Source organism: Manis javanica, chromosome 10, assembly GCF_040802235.1.
Source record: "Manis javanica isolate MJ-LG chromosome 10, MJ_LKY, whole genome shotgun sequence".
Lineage (NCBI taxonomy): Eukaryota > Metazoa > Chordata > Mammalia > Pholidota > Manidae > Manis > Manis javanica.
In genome coordinates, this window is record NC_133165.1 from 89540777 (window position 1) to 89556751 (window position 15975).

Here is a 15975-nt window from a genome sequence, read left to right on the forward strand (position 1 = left end):
TAACATGCTTCACCTTGGCGCCTCCTCAGGTACCCGGGGCAAGGCATTCCTTCAGGAGGCAGCACAGACTCACCTCAGGCTGCACAAAATGCAGGGGCCTCGCAGGCAGGCGAGGAGCAGTCAGGGAGCAGGGAACACAGGGGTCCCTGGATACCACCTGTCTCCAAAGAGTATAGTGGATGAAGGAATCTGCACGTAGTCTGCCAGGCCAAACTCGTCCTTAGCCCTCCATCCCCTCTTTCAGTAGCAGGAAAGCCTACCAGGCCCTCTCCTCTGCTTTACATTCCTTGGTGTACATTCCAATTGCCTCGTTTTCCTTATTGATGGAGAAACCTTTACCATCTTACTATGCTTATTAACTTTCTTAAATACTTTATTTGTTTGTGCTCAATGTTGGACTGAATGTTACCTGGGATTTTTATACATTTATCGTTCTCACACTACATTTCATAGTGTAGCAGCTGTTGATGGAACCTATCCAACAAATGCTCACGGGCCCAGCTTCACAATGTCAGTCTCAGGACTGCCTGAGACCTCTCTGTTACTGTTGCTCACCTTGTTCCCACGTCACAGCCGCACAGCTCTTACCCGCGGTAGACTGGGGTGAGATACGGGCAGAGAGGGACACACTGGCATGTGCGACATCTTTAGCAATTGAGAGATGTGGGCACAATGGCAATTAAAAGAAGTGTGCCTCTGGTTTGCCATTGTGAAATGTAGTTGGTGTGCTAAGGGACAGAAACAACAGGCTTGGGTCAGAAAATTACTAGCCTAGGGTGTGGTGTGAGAGCCAGAAGGCCTTTATGAGAATTTATGAGAAGACAGTTCTCCTTTAACCAAAAGGTAGACTCAGCTTAAAATAGGGCCTGGGACCTGATTATTAGAGCAGTGGAATTCAAAAGGAGGCTTGATTCACAGTTCAGCAAATATACCATATTTAGAGTCTTAATAGGAAAGGAGTGAGACCACGAGACTTGGGATTTGTACATCTGGGTGGATACGCTTCAGTTCCCGAATCCTTGAATCAGCAGGGCCCACAGAATGGGCCCACCAACCCTGGTGAGATTATAGCAGTTTTTCCCTCTTTTCGATGCCATGCAGAAGCCTCTTACTGGAGGCAGCTGTCCAGTGAAGTGTCCCTCATCCTCCCTTACGTGCCCCAGTGGTGTCTAGATCAATAGCTGGGGTCAGTCTCAGCACGGTTGGTCGGGGGAAGTGCTGCCTTCTTTGGGAGGATGGGGATTATTTACCATGCCAGCTGTACCACATGGATAATACATACCCATGGGAACTGGGAAAACCTGCCTGGGAATGGATCTTTCAGTTAAGTTTTCCTATATATTGAAACAAAATATGCAAGTCAAGTGTGTAAGGTGCCTTCATCTTAAAGGTAGCGCTCAATGGATTTTTTCCAATATGTACACATGTGTACCCACCACACAGCTCAGGATGCAGAAACGTTCATCAGCCTAGAATATTCCCTCATGCTTCTTTCTTGTAAACCCATTTCCCATTGGCAGCCACTATCCTCACATCACTCATTAATTTTTTTGTCTTGAACTTTATATAAATGAAATCATATTAAATGTGTCTGGCTTCTGTTATCTGTAGCTTTCTAAAAAAATTTATGTGAATTTATTTTTTTGGGATCATTAATATACACTTACATGAACAACAACATTGTGGTTACTAGATTGCCCCCATTGTCAAGTCCCTACCACATACCCCTTTACAGTCACTGTCCATCAGCGTAATAAGATGCTGTAGAGTCACTACTTATCTTCTCTGTGGTATACTGCCTTCCCCGTGACCCCCCTATATTATGTGTGCTAATTGTAATGCCCCTTTTCCCCTTATCTCTCCCTTCCCACCCATCCTCCCCAGTCCCTTTCCCTTTGGTAACTATAAGTGCATTTGTGGGTTCTGTGAGTCTGCTGCTGTTTTGTGCCTTCAGTTTTTTCTTTGTTCTTATACTTCACAGATGAGTGAAATCATTTGATATTTGTCTTCCTCCGCCTGGCTTATTTCACTGAGCATAATACCCTCTAGCTCCATCCATGTTGTTGCAAACGGTAGGAATTTTTTTCAGGAATCGTCTTTGAAATCTTACTGGAAACCTGCGGAGACCAGCTCCACAAACCAGCTGAACCTGAGAGGAGTGGATGGGGAGATTAAAGAAAACACAGAGAAATATGTAAGAAAGACATGGAAACCAAAGCTGGGATCAGGAGGTTCACTGACCGCTGATGGTGGACAAGTGACACAGTTTATTTTCTGAACACCACTTATATACACCAGCTCGTAATGATGTCACTTCTGGACTGATCTCATATCTGGTGTCATCACTTCTGCTTCTGGTGATATTACCTTTCTGTGCCTGGATCCAGGGATGTCACTTTCAGGGTGACATCACTTCTTAGGTGATATTGCTTCTGGCCTTCCATGGAAACCCTGGATGGGAACTCCTGGGTGTCTGCTGCTTTCCCTTCCCTTCTTCTCTTCCCTTTCCTTTACTTCCCTTCCCTTTCCTTCTAAGCTCCCCTCCCTTCCCCTCCCATACCTCCCTTCCTTCCTTCCTTCCTTCCTTCCTTCCTTCCTTCCTTCCTTCCTTCCTTCCTTCTTTCCCTCCCTCCCTCCTTCCTTCCTTCTTTCCTTCCTTCCTTCCTTCCTTCCTTTCTTTCTCCCTTCCTCCCTCCCTCCCTCCCTTCCCTCCCTTCCTCCATCCCTCCTTCCTTCCTTCCTTCCTTCCTTCCTTCCTTCCTTCCTTCCTTCCTTCCTTCCTTCCTTCCTTCCTTCCTTTTCAGCTTCATTGAGTTATAATTGAAAATTAGATGATGTATATTTAAAATACACAATGTGATGACTTGACATACATATACTTTGTGAAATGATTACCATGATCAGGTTGATTAACACATTCAAGATGTCACATATTTACAAAGTCTCAACAAATTTCCAGTGTACAACAGAGTATTATTAACTGTAGTCACCAGGCTTTATATGAGCCACCCAGAGCTTACTCATCTCATAACTGAAGGCTTTGACAGCATCTCCCCATCTCCCTCAGGTCCACGGCCTCTGGTAACCAACATTCTACTCTCTGTTTCTGAGTTTGGCTTTCTGCCCCCCGCTCCCCCAACAAATTTGTGAGGTCATAAAATATTTGTCTTTCTCTGGATAATTTCACTAAGCATTATGTCCTCTTGTTTCATTCATGTTTTGCAAATGGCAAGGTTTCCTTTTGTCTCATGGCATATATTCCTCTGCATATATATACATACATATCACATCTTCTTTATCCATTAATCCACTGATGGACACTTACGTTGTTTTCATTTTTGCTGTTGTGAATAATGTTATAATGAACATGGGAGTGTAGATATCTTTTTGAAATATTAATTTCATTTCCTTTGGATATATTCCCAAAGTGGGATTTATGTATCATATGGTAGTTATAGTTCTATTTTATTGAGGAACCTCCATATTATTTTCCATGTTTGCTGTACCAATCACATTCCCACCAACACTGTAAAAGGGTTCCCTTTTCTCCACATCCTCACCAACACTTCTTATTTCTTGTCTTTTGGATAGTGGCCAAAATATCACTCTGTGAGGTGATATTTCACCATGGTTTTCGTTTGCATTTCCATGATGATTAGTGATATTGAGCATCTTTTCATGTACCTGTTGGCCATTTGGATATCTTCCTTGGAAAAATGTCTGTTTAAGTGATTTGAAATTGGATTTTGTTTCTTTTTGAGTGGATGAGTTCCTTATATAGTCTGAACATTAACCCTATGTTATATATATGGCTTGAAAAGAAATATTTACCCCAACTGTGTAGGTTGCCTTTTCTTCTTTTTTATTGTTTCTTCTGGTGTGCAGAAGACTTCAAGTTTGATAGTCCCGTTTATTTATTTTTGCTTTTACTTATTTGTGCTTTAGATGTCATATTCAAAAAATCATTTGGATCAAAGAGCTTTCTTCCTGTGTTTTCTTCTGTGAGTTTTAAGGTTTCAGGTCTTATGTTTAAGCCCTTAATCCATTTTAAGTTAACTTTTGTGAGTGGTGTAAGATAGGGTGTAGTTTCACTTTTTGCAGTAAGCTTTTCAGTTCCAACATCATTTATCACTACCTGTTCCTACTGTGTGTTCTTGGTGCTTTTGTCAAAAAGCAGTTGAGCCCTCCTTCTTGGTGTGGTAACTGCTTATAGTCATCCTGACCTGTCAGCCAGAACTCTCAACTGACTCTGAATTCCCCAGCTTTCCCCCAGGGAAATTTCACCAGTTTCAGGTTGTTCTTGCCCAAGGATTTTACTATAACAGATTCCATTCCTGCTGGTCCAGACCATGTATTCATAACTTTCCTTTCTGTTCTTATTTCTTATTTATGCAAGTTCCCATACTCCCACCCTTAATCAGATCCCATATTGGAATTACTTCTCTACCTGGTGAGTACTTAAAAGCCCAGTTTGCTGGCCCAAATTGATTCAGATTGTGCAGCAAAGATGATTGACCAGATGGAAAGTCAATATTCTTGTCTTTGAGTTTGTAAAATCTTGTTGAAATAAACAATTATTTGTATTCTTCAGTAAAAACAGTCAATTTAGTCTATTTACTTTAAGTGGAAAATTTCTCAAAATTCTAATTTAGTATCTGATTTTGGTCACACATTTGACCTATATTTGCTCTCTAGTTTGTCCACATTTACTAAAAGTGCAGACCTGCCTACGTCCCCTTTTTGTTCCCAGTATTCAGCCTAAGGAGACTCCAGCACATCCAAAGGATTTTGTGGAAACTGTGGGTGAGAGATTCAATGCTCGAAAACCTCTCTTCTGAGCTGACAGTCCATACAGCCTGTCAGCAGGGCCGGTGAAAGCCGACCTTGTAAGAGTCTGTGGTTTACTCCTCTGGTTCCCAAAGTAGATCCTCTGACTGTGACCAACTGAAAATTGGGCTTATTTCAATCTTGCAGTGAAAAGTAAGCACTAATTTCAAATTCTCTTCACCTACCTTGAGAGAGGGAACGCAGAGGCTTCAGTTCACTTGAAGTTGAATGGCATTTTGAAATTCAGAAAGAGGTGGAGAAAGAGAAGGGTGGGTGATTATATAGAGAAGAAGAGAGGGTAAGAAGAAAATAGAGGCCAGGGTGAAGCTCTTAACCAAATATGTCATTTCACAATTTGCCTGGGTAGCTGTGTTTTGAGCTGTTCTCAGGTAGGTGACCTCTTGGTGTCCTGTATATATATGTTCATGTCATGTATCACCTTAAAGAGGAGTACAGCAAGAAATTGCATTTTCTGAGTCATTTAAAAAATAATCACAATTAGTTATCACCTTCCATCTTACGATGTTTGGCTCAAGTTTATACTGCTATATAATGTGAATTCATTTGACCTAAATTAACATTTGCCTAAACTTAAAATTCAGTGAATTCTGAGAGGCAATGAATATCAGTGTCATTATAAATTATTACCTTGTTTATATCCAATGATCTTATATAATTTCCAAGAAGATATTCTAAGAAAAAAGTCTCAAAATGTATCTACTCAGTGCAATCACACAGAAAATTTTAGTTAATTACATAAATGACTGGATAGATTATTGAAGACTAGAGGAGAGATAGATCTAGTGCTGAAAGGCAGATGGTCTGGTAACTATTATTGGGAATATAAGAACCTTAGAAGAGGATAAAGGCCTTTAATGTCCCTAGGCCACCTGAAAAGGGGAGAAGGATCACAACATTTGTGGTTTGAGTGCATGGAAGGCAAAGTTCGCACACCTCAGTATTTCCTTTAGAATCTTCTCTGGATCCTGCTCCTCCTTTTCCCCTTTAACAACTAATATTGTTTATGACCAGAGCTGATGGGGTGCTTAGTAACAGAAAAGTATACTTTTTACTACAGGTATTTAGGATCTATTTACATATTTAGAGAAGGAGGAGGATCTCAGACCACTTGTCTCTTTATACTGTGATTTGCTTTTTCTCCACTCCTTCCTAGACTGCGAACCTCTTCGCTTCTGGTGTCAGTTTCCCAGATCAGTGCAGTTTCCACACCCAGTGCACATGCAACACTGAAGAGCATAGAGAGAGTTTATTTAGTAGGTGCTGAAAACAACAGGACAAAAGCCTCCAAGGACAGAAACATCCATAAACTTCTTAGTGTCTGGAACTCAGTCTACAGCACAAGGAGAAGATGGTGAGAGAAACTCAGGTGAAAGGAGGTGCCTGAGACAGCGAGGCACCGAAGGCTGTGTGGGCGGGAGGAAGCAGAAATTGGAAGTCTCCATGAGGGAATGAGGGGAACCTTTAGAAAAATCACGGAGGTCTGAGATTTTCTTGCATAAAAGTCATCTTTTGGCTCAATTCTTACCATGATATGAGAACTCATTTTCATCAGGTGATCATGATGCACAGTAGAACCAATATTTCTATAACCTAATTTCAGAAAGCATCCGTGTTAAGTTTTTCTGTTTACAAGTCTCAGTGAGAATAGACAAATAACCATCTGAGACACTTATTATCTGAATTGTGCTTTTGTCCTGCTGGTGTCACAAGTAAATCCAGTGGGAAATAGTCTGATTCTAGAAAGAGCACAGAGAGATTTCTCTCAGGTCATCCCCAACCCAACACAGAGGCTACCCTTCATTTACCTGCTTTGGTGACTCTATATATGGGCAAACAATATCAGTGAAGCAAGTAACTTTCAGATATAATCTAGCTTAAGGGGACCAGTAGGCTAATAGAGCTGGTGTAACTCGGAAGTGCCAGAGAGCTGTATTCCCGAAGGTCACAGTCTGAAGCCAAACTTTAAACTCATTAAGTAAAAGAGTGAAGCTTATGGAAGCCCTACAGGATTCTCAATATATAGGCTATAGAACTTTAACGTTGAAGCTTTAGCTGTAAACCCTGGAGTCTTGTGAGCTTTGAAAGTAGGCAAGCTGGGAAGTCCTTTCATGTTGCCCACTTACTGGGGAGATACCTTGTTGGGAATTATTAAGGAAGGTGTTTAGTGAGACTTGTTTCACCTGACAGCTTATTTTCCCATATCACAGGGAACTGTATCTTTAAACATAACAGAGATGAACATTTTGATGATTAAACATTTTAAAAATCAGAAACAGTTACTTATACAACTACCCAATTTGCATTGGCTGCACTTGTGAAACGTCATGCTATACAAGTGTAGCAAAGAGCAGCTTACAGCACAATCACAGGTTCCAGCTTCACATTCTCATGGAAGTATCCTCATCTCTGGGGCTGAGTGTTGGACCACAGTGAGAATGTACTCAGCTTATGTGAAAATTTTGCCTTAAAACCTTTTTATTTTTATTTGAAAATTTTAAATTGATATATAATTGACATGCGTCTTTGTGAAAGTGTATTGAGTACACGTTTATAACATGTTGAATTGATACATTTGTATATTGCAGGATGCCTGCAGTTATAGGATTAGCTAACATCTCTATCATGGCACATAATTATGATTTCTTTTTTTGTGGTGGGAAATATCAAGATATAGTCTCAGCAAGTTTGATGTTTGTCTGTAATCATTCTATTGTATTTTAAATCTGCAGGAATTATCTATTAAGTGGAATTTTAGAGAAAACTTCCATCCTTCACTGTAGCCCCAAGGAGTCATTGTTTTTTGGCCAGATCAGATACACACTAAACCTAAGTTAACCAGTAATTTGCATTTCCCAGCTGGTCTGGATTTCTCACTGTGTTCTCCTCCTCTCTGACTCTTGTTTTTCACCAATTCTCCCCTTTTCCTCCCTAAACTATGACTTCTACTCTAGTTCTTAGCATCTAGCTCAGATTGCAAAATGCTTTTCTACTAAATTGTCTGCCTCATGAAGTAGTCTTGATAGTTCCTTGTGCCACTTTCCATTAGATTTTAGAAACTTGCATCTGGTGAATCCATGGTGGATCCTCCTACACTTGGGCTGGCTTATTTCCCTTTGGATTCTCCCACCTTTCTTAGGCCTGGGTCTCTCCAAGCCCAAATACTTGATAATACTGCGCATCCTTTCCCCCAGTTGTTGAATCTTCCCCAGATTGAAGATGCAACAGGTTTGCTTTATGCTCCCTTCTGTGATGGTTAGGTGACTTTATTCCATGTAGATCAATGAACTGCATAGCAAAGGGAAATAGGTTAGGAACAAGCCCCACCAAAATTTCAAAAAGATGATTCATGGAAAATGGCTGGATTAATACAATCATTCGATGTTTTGTTTGCTCCTAAACCAGAGTGAATTTGTTCCACCTTTCTCAACCTGATCCCCAAATACCTACGTGAATTGCTATGAAAATTTTCCTGACTCCAACATCATGACATTCAGAAAATGCTCTTAGTGGTAGCCAACAATAGATCATGCTGTAGTAATCCCCCATCATCTTCTGTGTCTTGTCACCTATATTGGAGATATTTTCTAAAAGTTCTTCTCAGAGCTGCTTTCACCTCATTGTTCCTCAAGCTGTAGATGAGGGGATTCACTAAGGGAGTGACCACACCGTACTGTACAGACATGATCAACTCCAGTGGTGAACCTGAGGTTGGCATGAGATAGCGAAGGAAACCTGAGCCATAAAACAGGAGGATTGCAGTGAGGTGAGAGGAGCAGGTGGAGAAGGCTTTGCCTCTACCTGAGGAGGAGCTGATACTCAGGATGGTGGAGGCAATAAGGACGTAGGAGAATATGATCAACAAGCAGGTTCCAAGCCCATGCACAACACTGGAACACAGTAAAACAGTAAAACTGGTGGAGACATCAGAGCAGGACAGAGGGAAGAGAGAGGGCAGCTCACAGCTGTAGTGGGGGATGGACTGATTCTCACAGAAGTCTAAACTCATAGCCTGTAGGATGTTGATGAGTGCATCCAGAAAGCTCAGGCCCCAGGATCCACACACCAGACTATTACAGAGCTGGCTGTTCATGATCTGTCCGTAGTGCAGAGAGTGGCAGATGGCAACATAGCGGTCATAGGCCATTACTGAGAGCAGGCAGCCTTCAGTGCCCCCAGTGACAAACACAAAGAAGACCTGAGCCAGACAGCCCCCCACAGAGATGGTTTTCTTCTGAGACAGGAGGTTCTCCAGCAGCTTGGGCACAGTGACTGAGGAGTAGCAAAGATCCAGGAAGGAGAGGTGACTCAGGAAGAAGTACATGGGGGTGTGGAGGTGAGAATCAGTCCTGATCACCAGCAGCATCGTGAGGTTTCCCATCACAGTCAGGAGGTAAATCACTAGGAACAGCACAAAGAGCAGGGCCTGGACGTGGGGGTCTGCAGACAGCCCCAGGAGGATGAACTCAGTGATGGCGCTGTGGTTCCGCAAGGCCATTTGGAGAGACTGTAGAATAGAAATAAAAAGAGGAACAGAGAGGGACTTCAGCAATGCGATGGAGTGTGGAGCTCCAAGCTCCTGTTCCTTTATAGAAACATCAGAAAACAATCAGACAGTCAAGCACCAACTTTGTAGGTTTTTTTGAGAAACCGTCGAAGGTTTATAGCAACCAAGTGAACACTCAATAAAGAAAAGTGCAACTTAAAAATAGTAGCAAAGCTTTGTGTAATTTTTATTTTTCCTTGCTTACCCCCTTCCAGTCTCTGTGGCTATATTGAAGATGACACCCCAAGTTCCTAGTACAGAACCCTGGTCCCAGATCTGGAGGGAGCAGAGCGGACCTTATTCACAAATTATTGTGTTTGCTCTTCTAATTTATCTGGGGACTCCTGAAGAACTTATGCAAGATATTTTGTTTCATTTTCACATAACACAAAAATCACTCAGGGATCAAATGTGGCACACATTATTTGAAAACATCATAAGGCTAACAAAAACCTATAGCTGCCTTGGGCAAAAGATTATGGCTGAAACATATAATAGACCACCTACAGCCTCGAAGGCAATGTTTGGGAGAGAGTTTCTTTGGGAAATTAGAGTGCTCAACAGTGCCTGTGTGTAGTAGGGAATTTAGAAAGCTACACAGTAGCCCAGTTTCTCTCTTGCTCAAAGAAGACTCAAGAAGATCTTACATTTTCACTTCTGGCTGATTTTTAGTTTCAGTGCAGGCAGGAAGTGAAGTCGAAGGCAGAATTGTAAACACTCTGGGAAAATATTAAGTTGAGTACCTCAGCACAGCTCCAGTTTGCGAAGATCTGGAGGGGTGTTTCAAAATTAGAAAAATTTTTAGCTCAGGAAATCAAGGAACTCTCTGGCAAAACACTGGTTGAATTCAAGCTCAACGAAATGACACTTCAGTAAGCATAGCACAATATATAATCTTTGTAAAAATAGTTTGTAGAAATCACTAAATAAGAGGACTACAGCTTTCAAATATAAAAAGAGAAAAGGAGGAGAATCTAATTTCCAGAGTCACCACATCATAATAAGCAAATGTGTAGTGTTCAACAATATATTACAAGAGATATAAACAAGAAAATATGGCCCATTCAAAGGACAAACGTAAGTTGACATAAACTGTCTATAAGGCAGCCTAGACGTTGTTCTTACTAGACAAGACCATCCCGCCTCCAGCTTTATTGAGATGTATAGTGATGTCACCATTACCTTAATATAAAACAAGATAAAGACATCACAAGATAAGAAAATTACAAATATCCTTTATGAATATGGATGTAAAAAGCTCCAAGAGAATACTGGCAAACTAAGTCCAACAGTATATTGGAAGATTTGTACTCCATAAACAAGTAGGATTTAATCCAGGAATAGAAGTGTGATTCAATCTAAGAAAATCGATAAATGTAATACACAATATAAGTACAACAAAGGAAAAGATAGGTCATCATCTCACTTGTCAAGACAAAGCATTCAAACATCTTTCATGTTACAAAGCACTTAGAAAACTATGAACAAAGGGAAATTGCTCAACATGGCAAAGAGCATTCCAGAAGAGAAAAATGCAGTTTGCATAGTAGTCTTCATAATGGGCAATACTTCATAATGGTGAAAGGGAGAAAGCTTAACCCATAAGAATTGGAACAAGACAATGATGTCTACTCATTGTACTGTAAGTTCTAGTTAGAGAAATAAGACAAGAAAAAGAAAGGCATTCAAATTGGAAAGAAAAAGAAACTTCTATTAACAAATGACATGATTTTATAAATAGAAAATCCCAATGAACAAACACAAAATTGCTGGAGCTAACAAAAGATTTCAGCAACATTGCAGCAAAGTTCAGCCAAGAGTAAAGAGCAAATATAAGAATCAGTTGTATTTTCGTAAATAATCAATGAACAACTTGAAAAGTAAATCAAGAGCACAATTTAAAAAAATAGTATCTAGGAAAGTAAAATATTTTTGAAAAGCTTAAGGAAATGGAAGAATTGAACTCTGAAAATTTTAAATATTGCTGAAAAAATGAAAGATCTGAATAAATGGAAAGATATTCCATATTCATGGTTTGAAAGACAATATTCATAAGATGTTCAAACTACCCAATCAATACAGAAATATCCAATGTTTTTTTTGCATGAACGAAAAATCTGACCCTCAAATTCATATAGCATTAGAAGGGATCATGAATAGCCAAAACAATCTTGAAGAAGAATAACTCAGTTGGAGGGCTTGCACTTCCAGTTGTTAAAACTTCCTACAAAGCTATGTTAATAGAAAACAGTGTAGTACTGACATGAGGATAAACATATAGGCCAAAGAATAAAGCTGAAAGTCCAGAAATAAACCCATACAACTATGCCTAATCACTGGTACTTAGACCATTCAATAAAGGAAGAAGTGTCTCTACAAAAAATGGAGCTGAGACAAGTGGAAGTCCATGTGCAAAAGACTGAATTTGACCCACAATCTCATATCATATTGAAAATTAACTCAAAATAAATCAAAACACTGGTTGAATTCAAGGTCAACGAAATGACACTTCAGTAAGCACATAGCACAATATATAATCTTTGTAAAAATAGTTTTTTACAACCTAAATATGGAAGCTAAACCCATAAAACTCTTAGAAGAAACATAGTTTATCACATTCTTGGATTTGGCAATGGTTTCTTTGATATGTCACCACGAACATGAATGACAAAAGAAAAGTAGATACCATTGAGTTCATCAAAATTAAAAACTTTTGTGCATCAAAGAACACTGTCAAAATGAAAAGACAATCTACAGAATATTTGGGAATTGTATGTCTGATAAGCATCTGCTATCCAGAAATAACTTTGACAATTCAACAAGAAAATGCAAAGTATCCAGTGAGGAAAAGGGCAAAAGTCACAGACATTTTCCAAAGAAGATACACAAGATTGCCAAAAAGAACATTAAAAGATACTCAATATCCGTAGTCATTTGGAAAATGTAAACCAAAAACCATAATGAGGTACTGCTTTACATCCACTGAGGTGGCTGTAAGAGTAATTAACTGAAATCCAATAAGTAACAAGTTTTGACATGAATGTGGAGAAATTGGAATCCTTGTACATTGCTGTTAGAAATGCAACATGATACAGCCATTGTTGAATACAGTTTGATGATGTTCAAAAAGTTAAACAGAATTACCATAGCCCTGCACTCCACTCCTGGGTATATAACAAAAGTATTGAAAACAGGTGCTCAAACAAGTATATATACACCCATGCTCATAGCAGTATTATTCAAAACAACTTTAAGATGGAAATAGCCCAAATGCCCATTAACAGATAAATGTATTAACAAATTGTATTACACACAGTGGAATATTATTCAGTCATAAAATGGAATGGAGTATTGATACATGCTTCAAGGAGGATGAAACTCCAAAACATTAGGCTAAGTGAAAGAACACAGGCAGGGAAGTCATGTATTATATGATTCCATTTATTTGATATATCCAGAATAGAGAATACAGATAAAATCCATAGAGACAAACAGAGATTGGTGGTTGCCAGGGTCAGGGGTAATTGGAGTGAAAATGCTCTGTGGTCTCAGGTGTTACTTTGAAGTGATGGTAATGTTTTGAAACTGACAGAAATGGTTATTGAACATTTGTAATAAAAGCTATCCAATTAAAAATAGTTACTTTTGCCTTATGTAAATTTTGTTTCAGTAAAACTCTTACTAAAAACAGCAACAAAAGTGAAAACGCTATGGACCAACTCAATTACCAGAATGCAAGATCCCAACTAATTTAGCCTTCATATGTGCCTTCACTCATTCTTTAGAATCCTTTCTTCCTGTGGTAATGATCTACTTCAACCCTTAACCTTGGGTTAACATCAGTGTGATAACTCTTTTTTGGATATTCTATGTCTAAGATTTCTGGAAAAATTGACATATATTTCCAAATTGGACGATGACCTAATTTAGTCTCTTTCTCTTAGCTGAAACAGTGCTCAACTATTTTCTGTATACATTGTATATTGTGGTGGACTGCCTAGACTGATTGTTCCAAATTTGTCTTCTTTTCTGCATCCTTCAGAATTTTACCCCTATTCAAGACCCACCCAAGCTGCATAACTGCTTAATGGTATTACTTTTTCCTTTCTTTAGCTTTTTCACATGGTAATTTCACATACATTGCCTATTTTATCTTTGGGACAAGATTAAAAGGTGTAGACAGGAGCATGTGTTCAAGAACCAGTACGTGGGTGTGTCGGTATGTGTTTATTTCTTTGTCTCTGCATGTAACGAGGTGGTAGAAGAAATGAGATAGAAACTTGCTGAATAGATTTTACAGAAGAGAAAATTGAGTATCAGATGTTATGTAACTTGTCTGAATTGCCAGTTTGAAAAGTCAGTATTTGAGTTCATTATGTAGGGGCCCAAGGCAAGAGGTCTTTGTGCCATGCAATATCCTTCAATGAAGGCTTTGCAATCAATATCCTCAATCATGGGGCATTTATGGATCTTTAAGGTTATCCACATTTTTAAAAAGACTCACTGCTAAGGGCAGACTAGTGTACTTACCCCTGAGCACCCTGTGGACATCCTGTCTTCCTGCCTTCGCTCAAACATCTCTGGATGCTCTGCTTTTCAATCCAAATCCCTTGCCTATTTTAACTGTCATCTTAAACTCTTTTTTAGATCTTCCTTGGTAACTTCCTTTTCCAAACTTACCATAATATGTAATAGGCCAAATATTGTTTAGTGAGAAGCTGGTGAATTCTAGGCTTTGTTTTTTATTTGTTAGAAAAAAATTGGGCAAATCATTATGTTCAGATTTTTAAAATAAGGAATGTGTTTGGATATTTTCCCTAAAATCATCAGCATGAGTACAACTCTGATCTCTATTTTAAAAAGGCAAGTTTTCTGTCCTATCCCTTCCTTCTGAAGAATTTTTTGCATTTCCTCCTAAGTAGGACATAATGTCTCCCCACAGTATGATACAACTCATCTGCTCACATTAAGTAACTCTTCCCTAAATGCCATCTCAGGAATCACTCTCTTGATCTGGTAGTTAGTGTTAATATATATCTCATGTATTTCTTTTCCCGTCCCATGACATCAGAATGTCTTCAGAACAGTGGCCGTGCCATGTAATATTTTGTACCTAGAATATCTGGCACAGTGACGGGAAATGCACATGAGTGTTTATTCATCTTGCTCAATGAAGAAAGAAAATAGTGGTGTGCATTGTACAGACTATGTAGTTAATGTTTTTTGGTAAAGAGCTCAAGCCCATAAAGCTTGATAAATACTTGGGACTAAGGTGAAGTGCAAGGGAAAAGGGGAAAAGAGGTGTGTGTGTGTGTGTGTGTCTACCTGACCCATGCATCTGAGGAGGTACTCCACCCCCAAATATTGACCATATTAGAAAAACTGTTAACACATGACACTTAAAAATGGTTAAAATGGTAAGTTTTATGTCACGTATATTTACAACAATACTGGAAAACCATGATATGAGCCTTTAACCTCCCACCCACCCACCCATCCACACATTCATCCATCCTCCACTTATCCTTGTCCATTGCCTAGTCATCCATTCCTTTGTAATTCAAAGATTCAATTTCACAATACCTCTTTCTATTTCTATAGATGATATCTTCTATGATTTCTCCATAAACCCATTTTTTCAGATGCCAAATTTTCACATAACTGCCTGTATATGCCAGGCTATGCTAGGTATCGACAGGACACAACCTTTCTGTTCCTCTGTTCAACTGTTATATGAGTAATCTTTATTTCCTTAGATTTTTTGCCACTCTTGCCCTGCATTCAGGGATTTATTCTCTCAGCCTGTCCAGTGCCCAGTTTTACACCGGATATGTGTCTATGCATGTAGGCTCTGCCTATTCATGAAAACTATTAATGGATTGGTAGCATCACACAGTCTTCTGACCGGTCTCTTTATAGCTCTAATCTGCGCTGTATTCTCAGGCTTTGCCCTGATACCACAGAGTGTGACCTTGGTTTTGCCTGACACACTCACAAGATAAATCCCATAGAGCAGCCACCTTCCAAGTCCTTGTTCTCTCTGGTCATTTATCCTCTGTTAATACTGTATATTCAACAGTTTCCTAGACTGTGGGAACTTTTTAGATTTCATTTGCATCACAAGTCTTCTTACAAGGCTAATAATGCAGCATATGTGGTTCAAATCAACTCAAGTTCACCATGAGGGGAACAGCCTGTTGGACAAAATAAGAAATAAGGAGCCTTTCATCTCCTTATTTGTCAAATCCTGTTGGAAGAAAACATCTTCTTTGGTAGTTATACTAGCAAAAGAAAAATGAAGCATAAATGAAGCAGAGGCCACTTATATAAGAACATGAACATTTCTGTTTGGAATTTTCTGTGTGAATTAGCAGATAGTTCTTTTAATTCATGCACATTTACTCCTTCAGCCCCTGGTGCTCACTTACCCCTGCAGAGAGAGATTATAGTGTTTTCAATTCATACTGAAGTTTGGGTGACTGAGCCTGGATCCAAAGAGGCAGAAGGGATGTATTTCATCTTTAGAAAGAGGAAAGCAAGGGCAACATAGAAGTTAGTGCCGCTCCTAATGGGAAGCTGGGTTT

General features: G+C 39.4%; 1 protein-coding gene across 1 annotated transcript; it reads right to left on the bottom strand.

Moving 5' to 3' along the window:
* Positions 1 to 8410: 8410 nt before the first annotated feature.
* Positions 8411 to 9343, bottom strand: LOC140843808 (olfactory receptor 8S1-like). The gene has a single exon (XM_073214236.1). The coding sequence runs from the start codon at positions 9341 to 9343 to the stop codon at positions 8411 to 8413; it is 933 nt and encodes a 310-aa protein (XP_073070337.1).
* Positions 9344 to 15975: the final 6632 nt, after the last annotated feature.

Excerpts from the sequence above, each read along its gene's own strand:
- LOC140843808 (XM_073214236.1), bottom strand. The coding sequence starts at position 9,343 with ATGGCCTTGCGGAACCACAGCGCCATCACTGAGTTCATCCTCCTGGGG.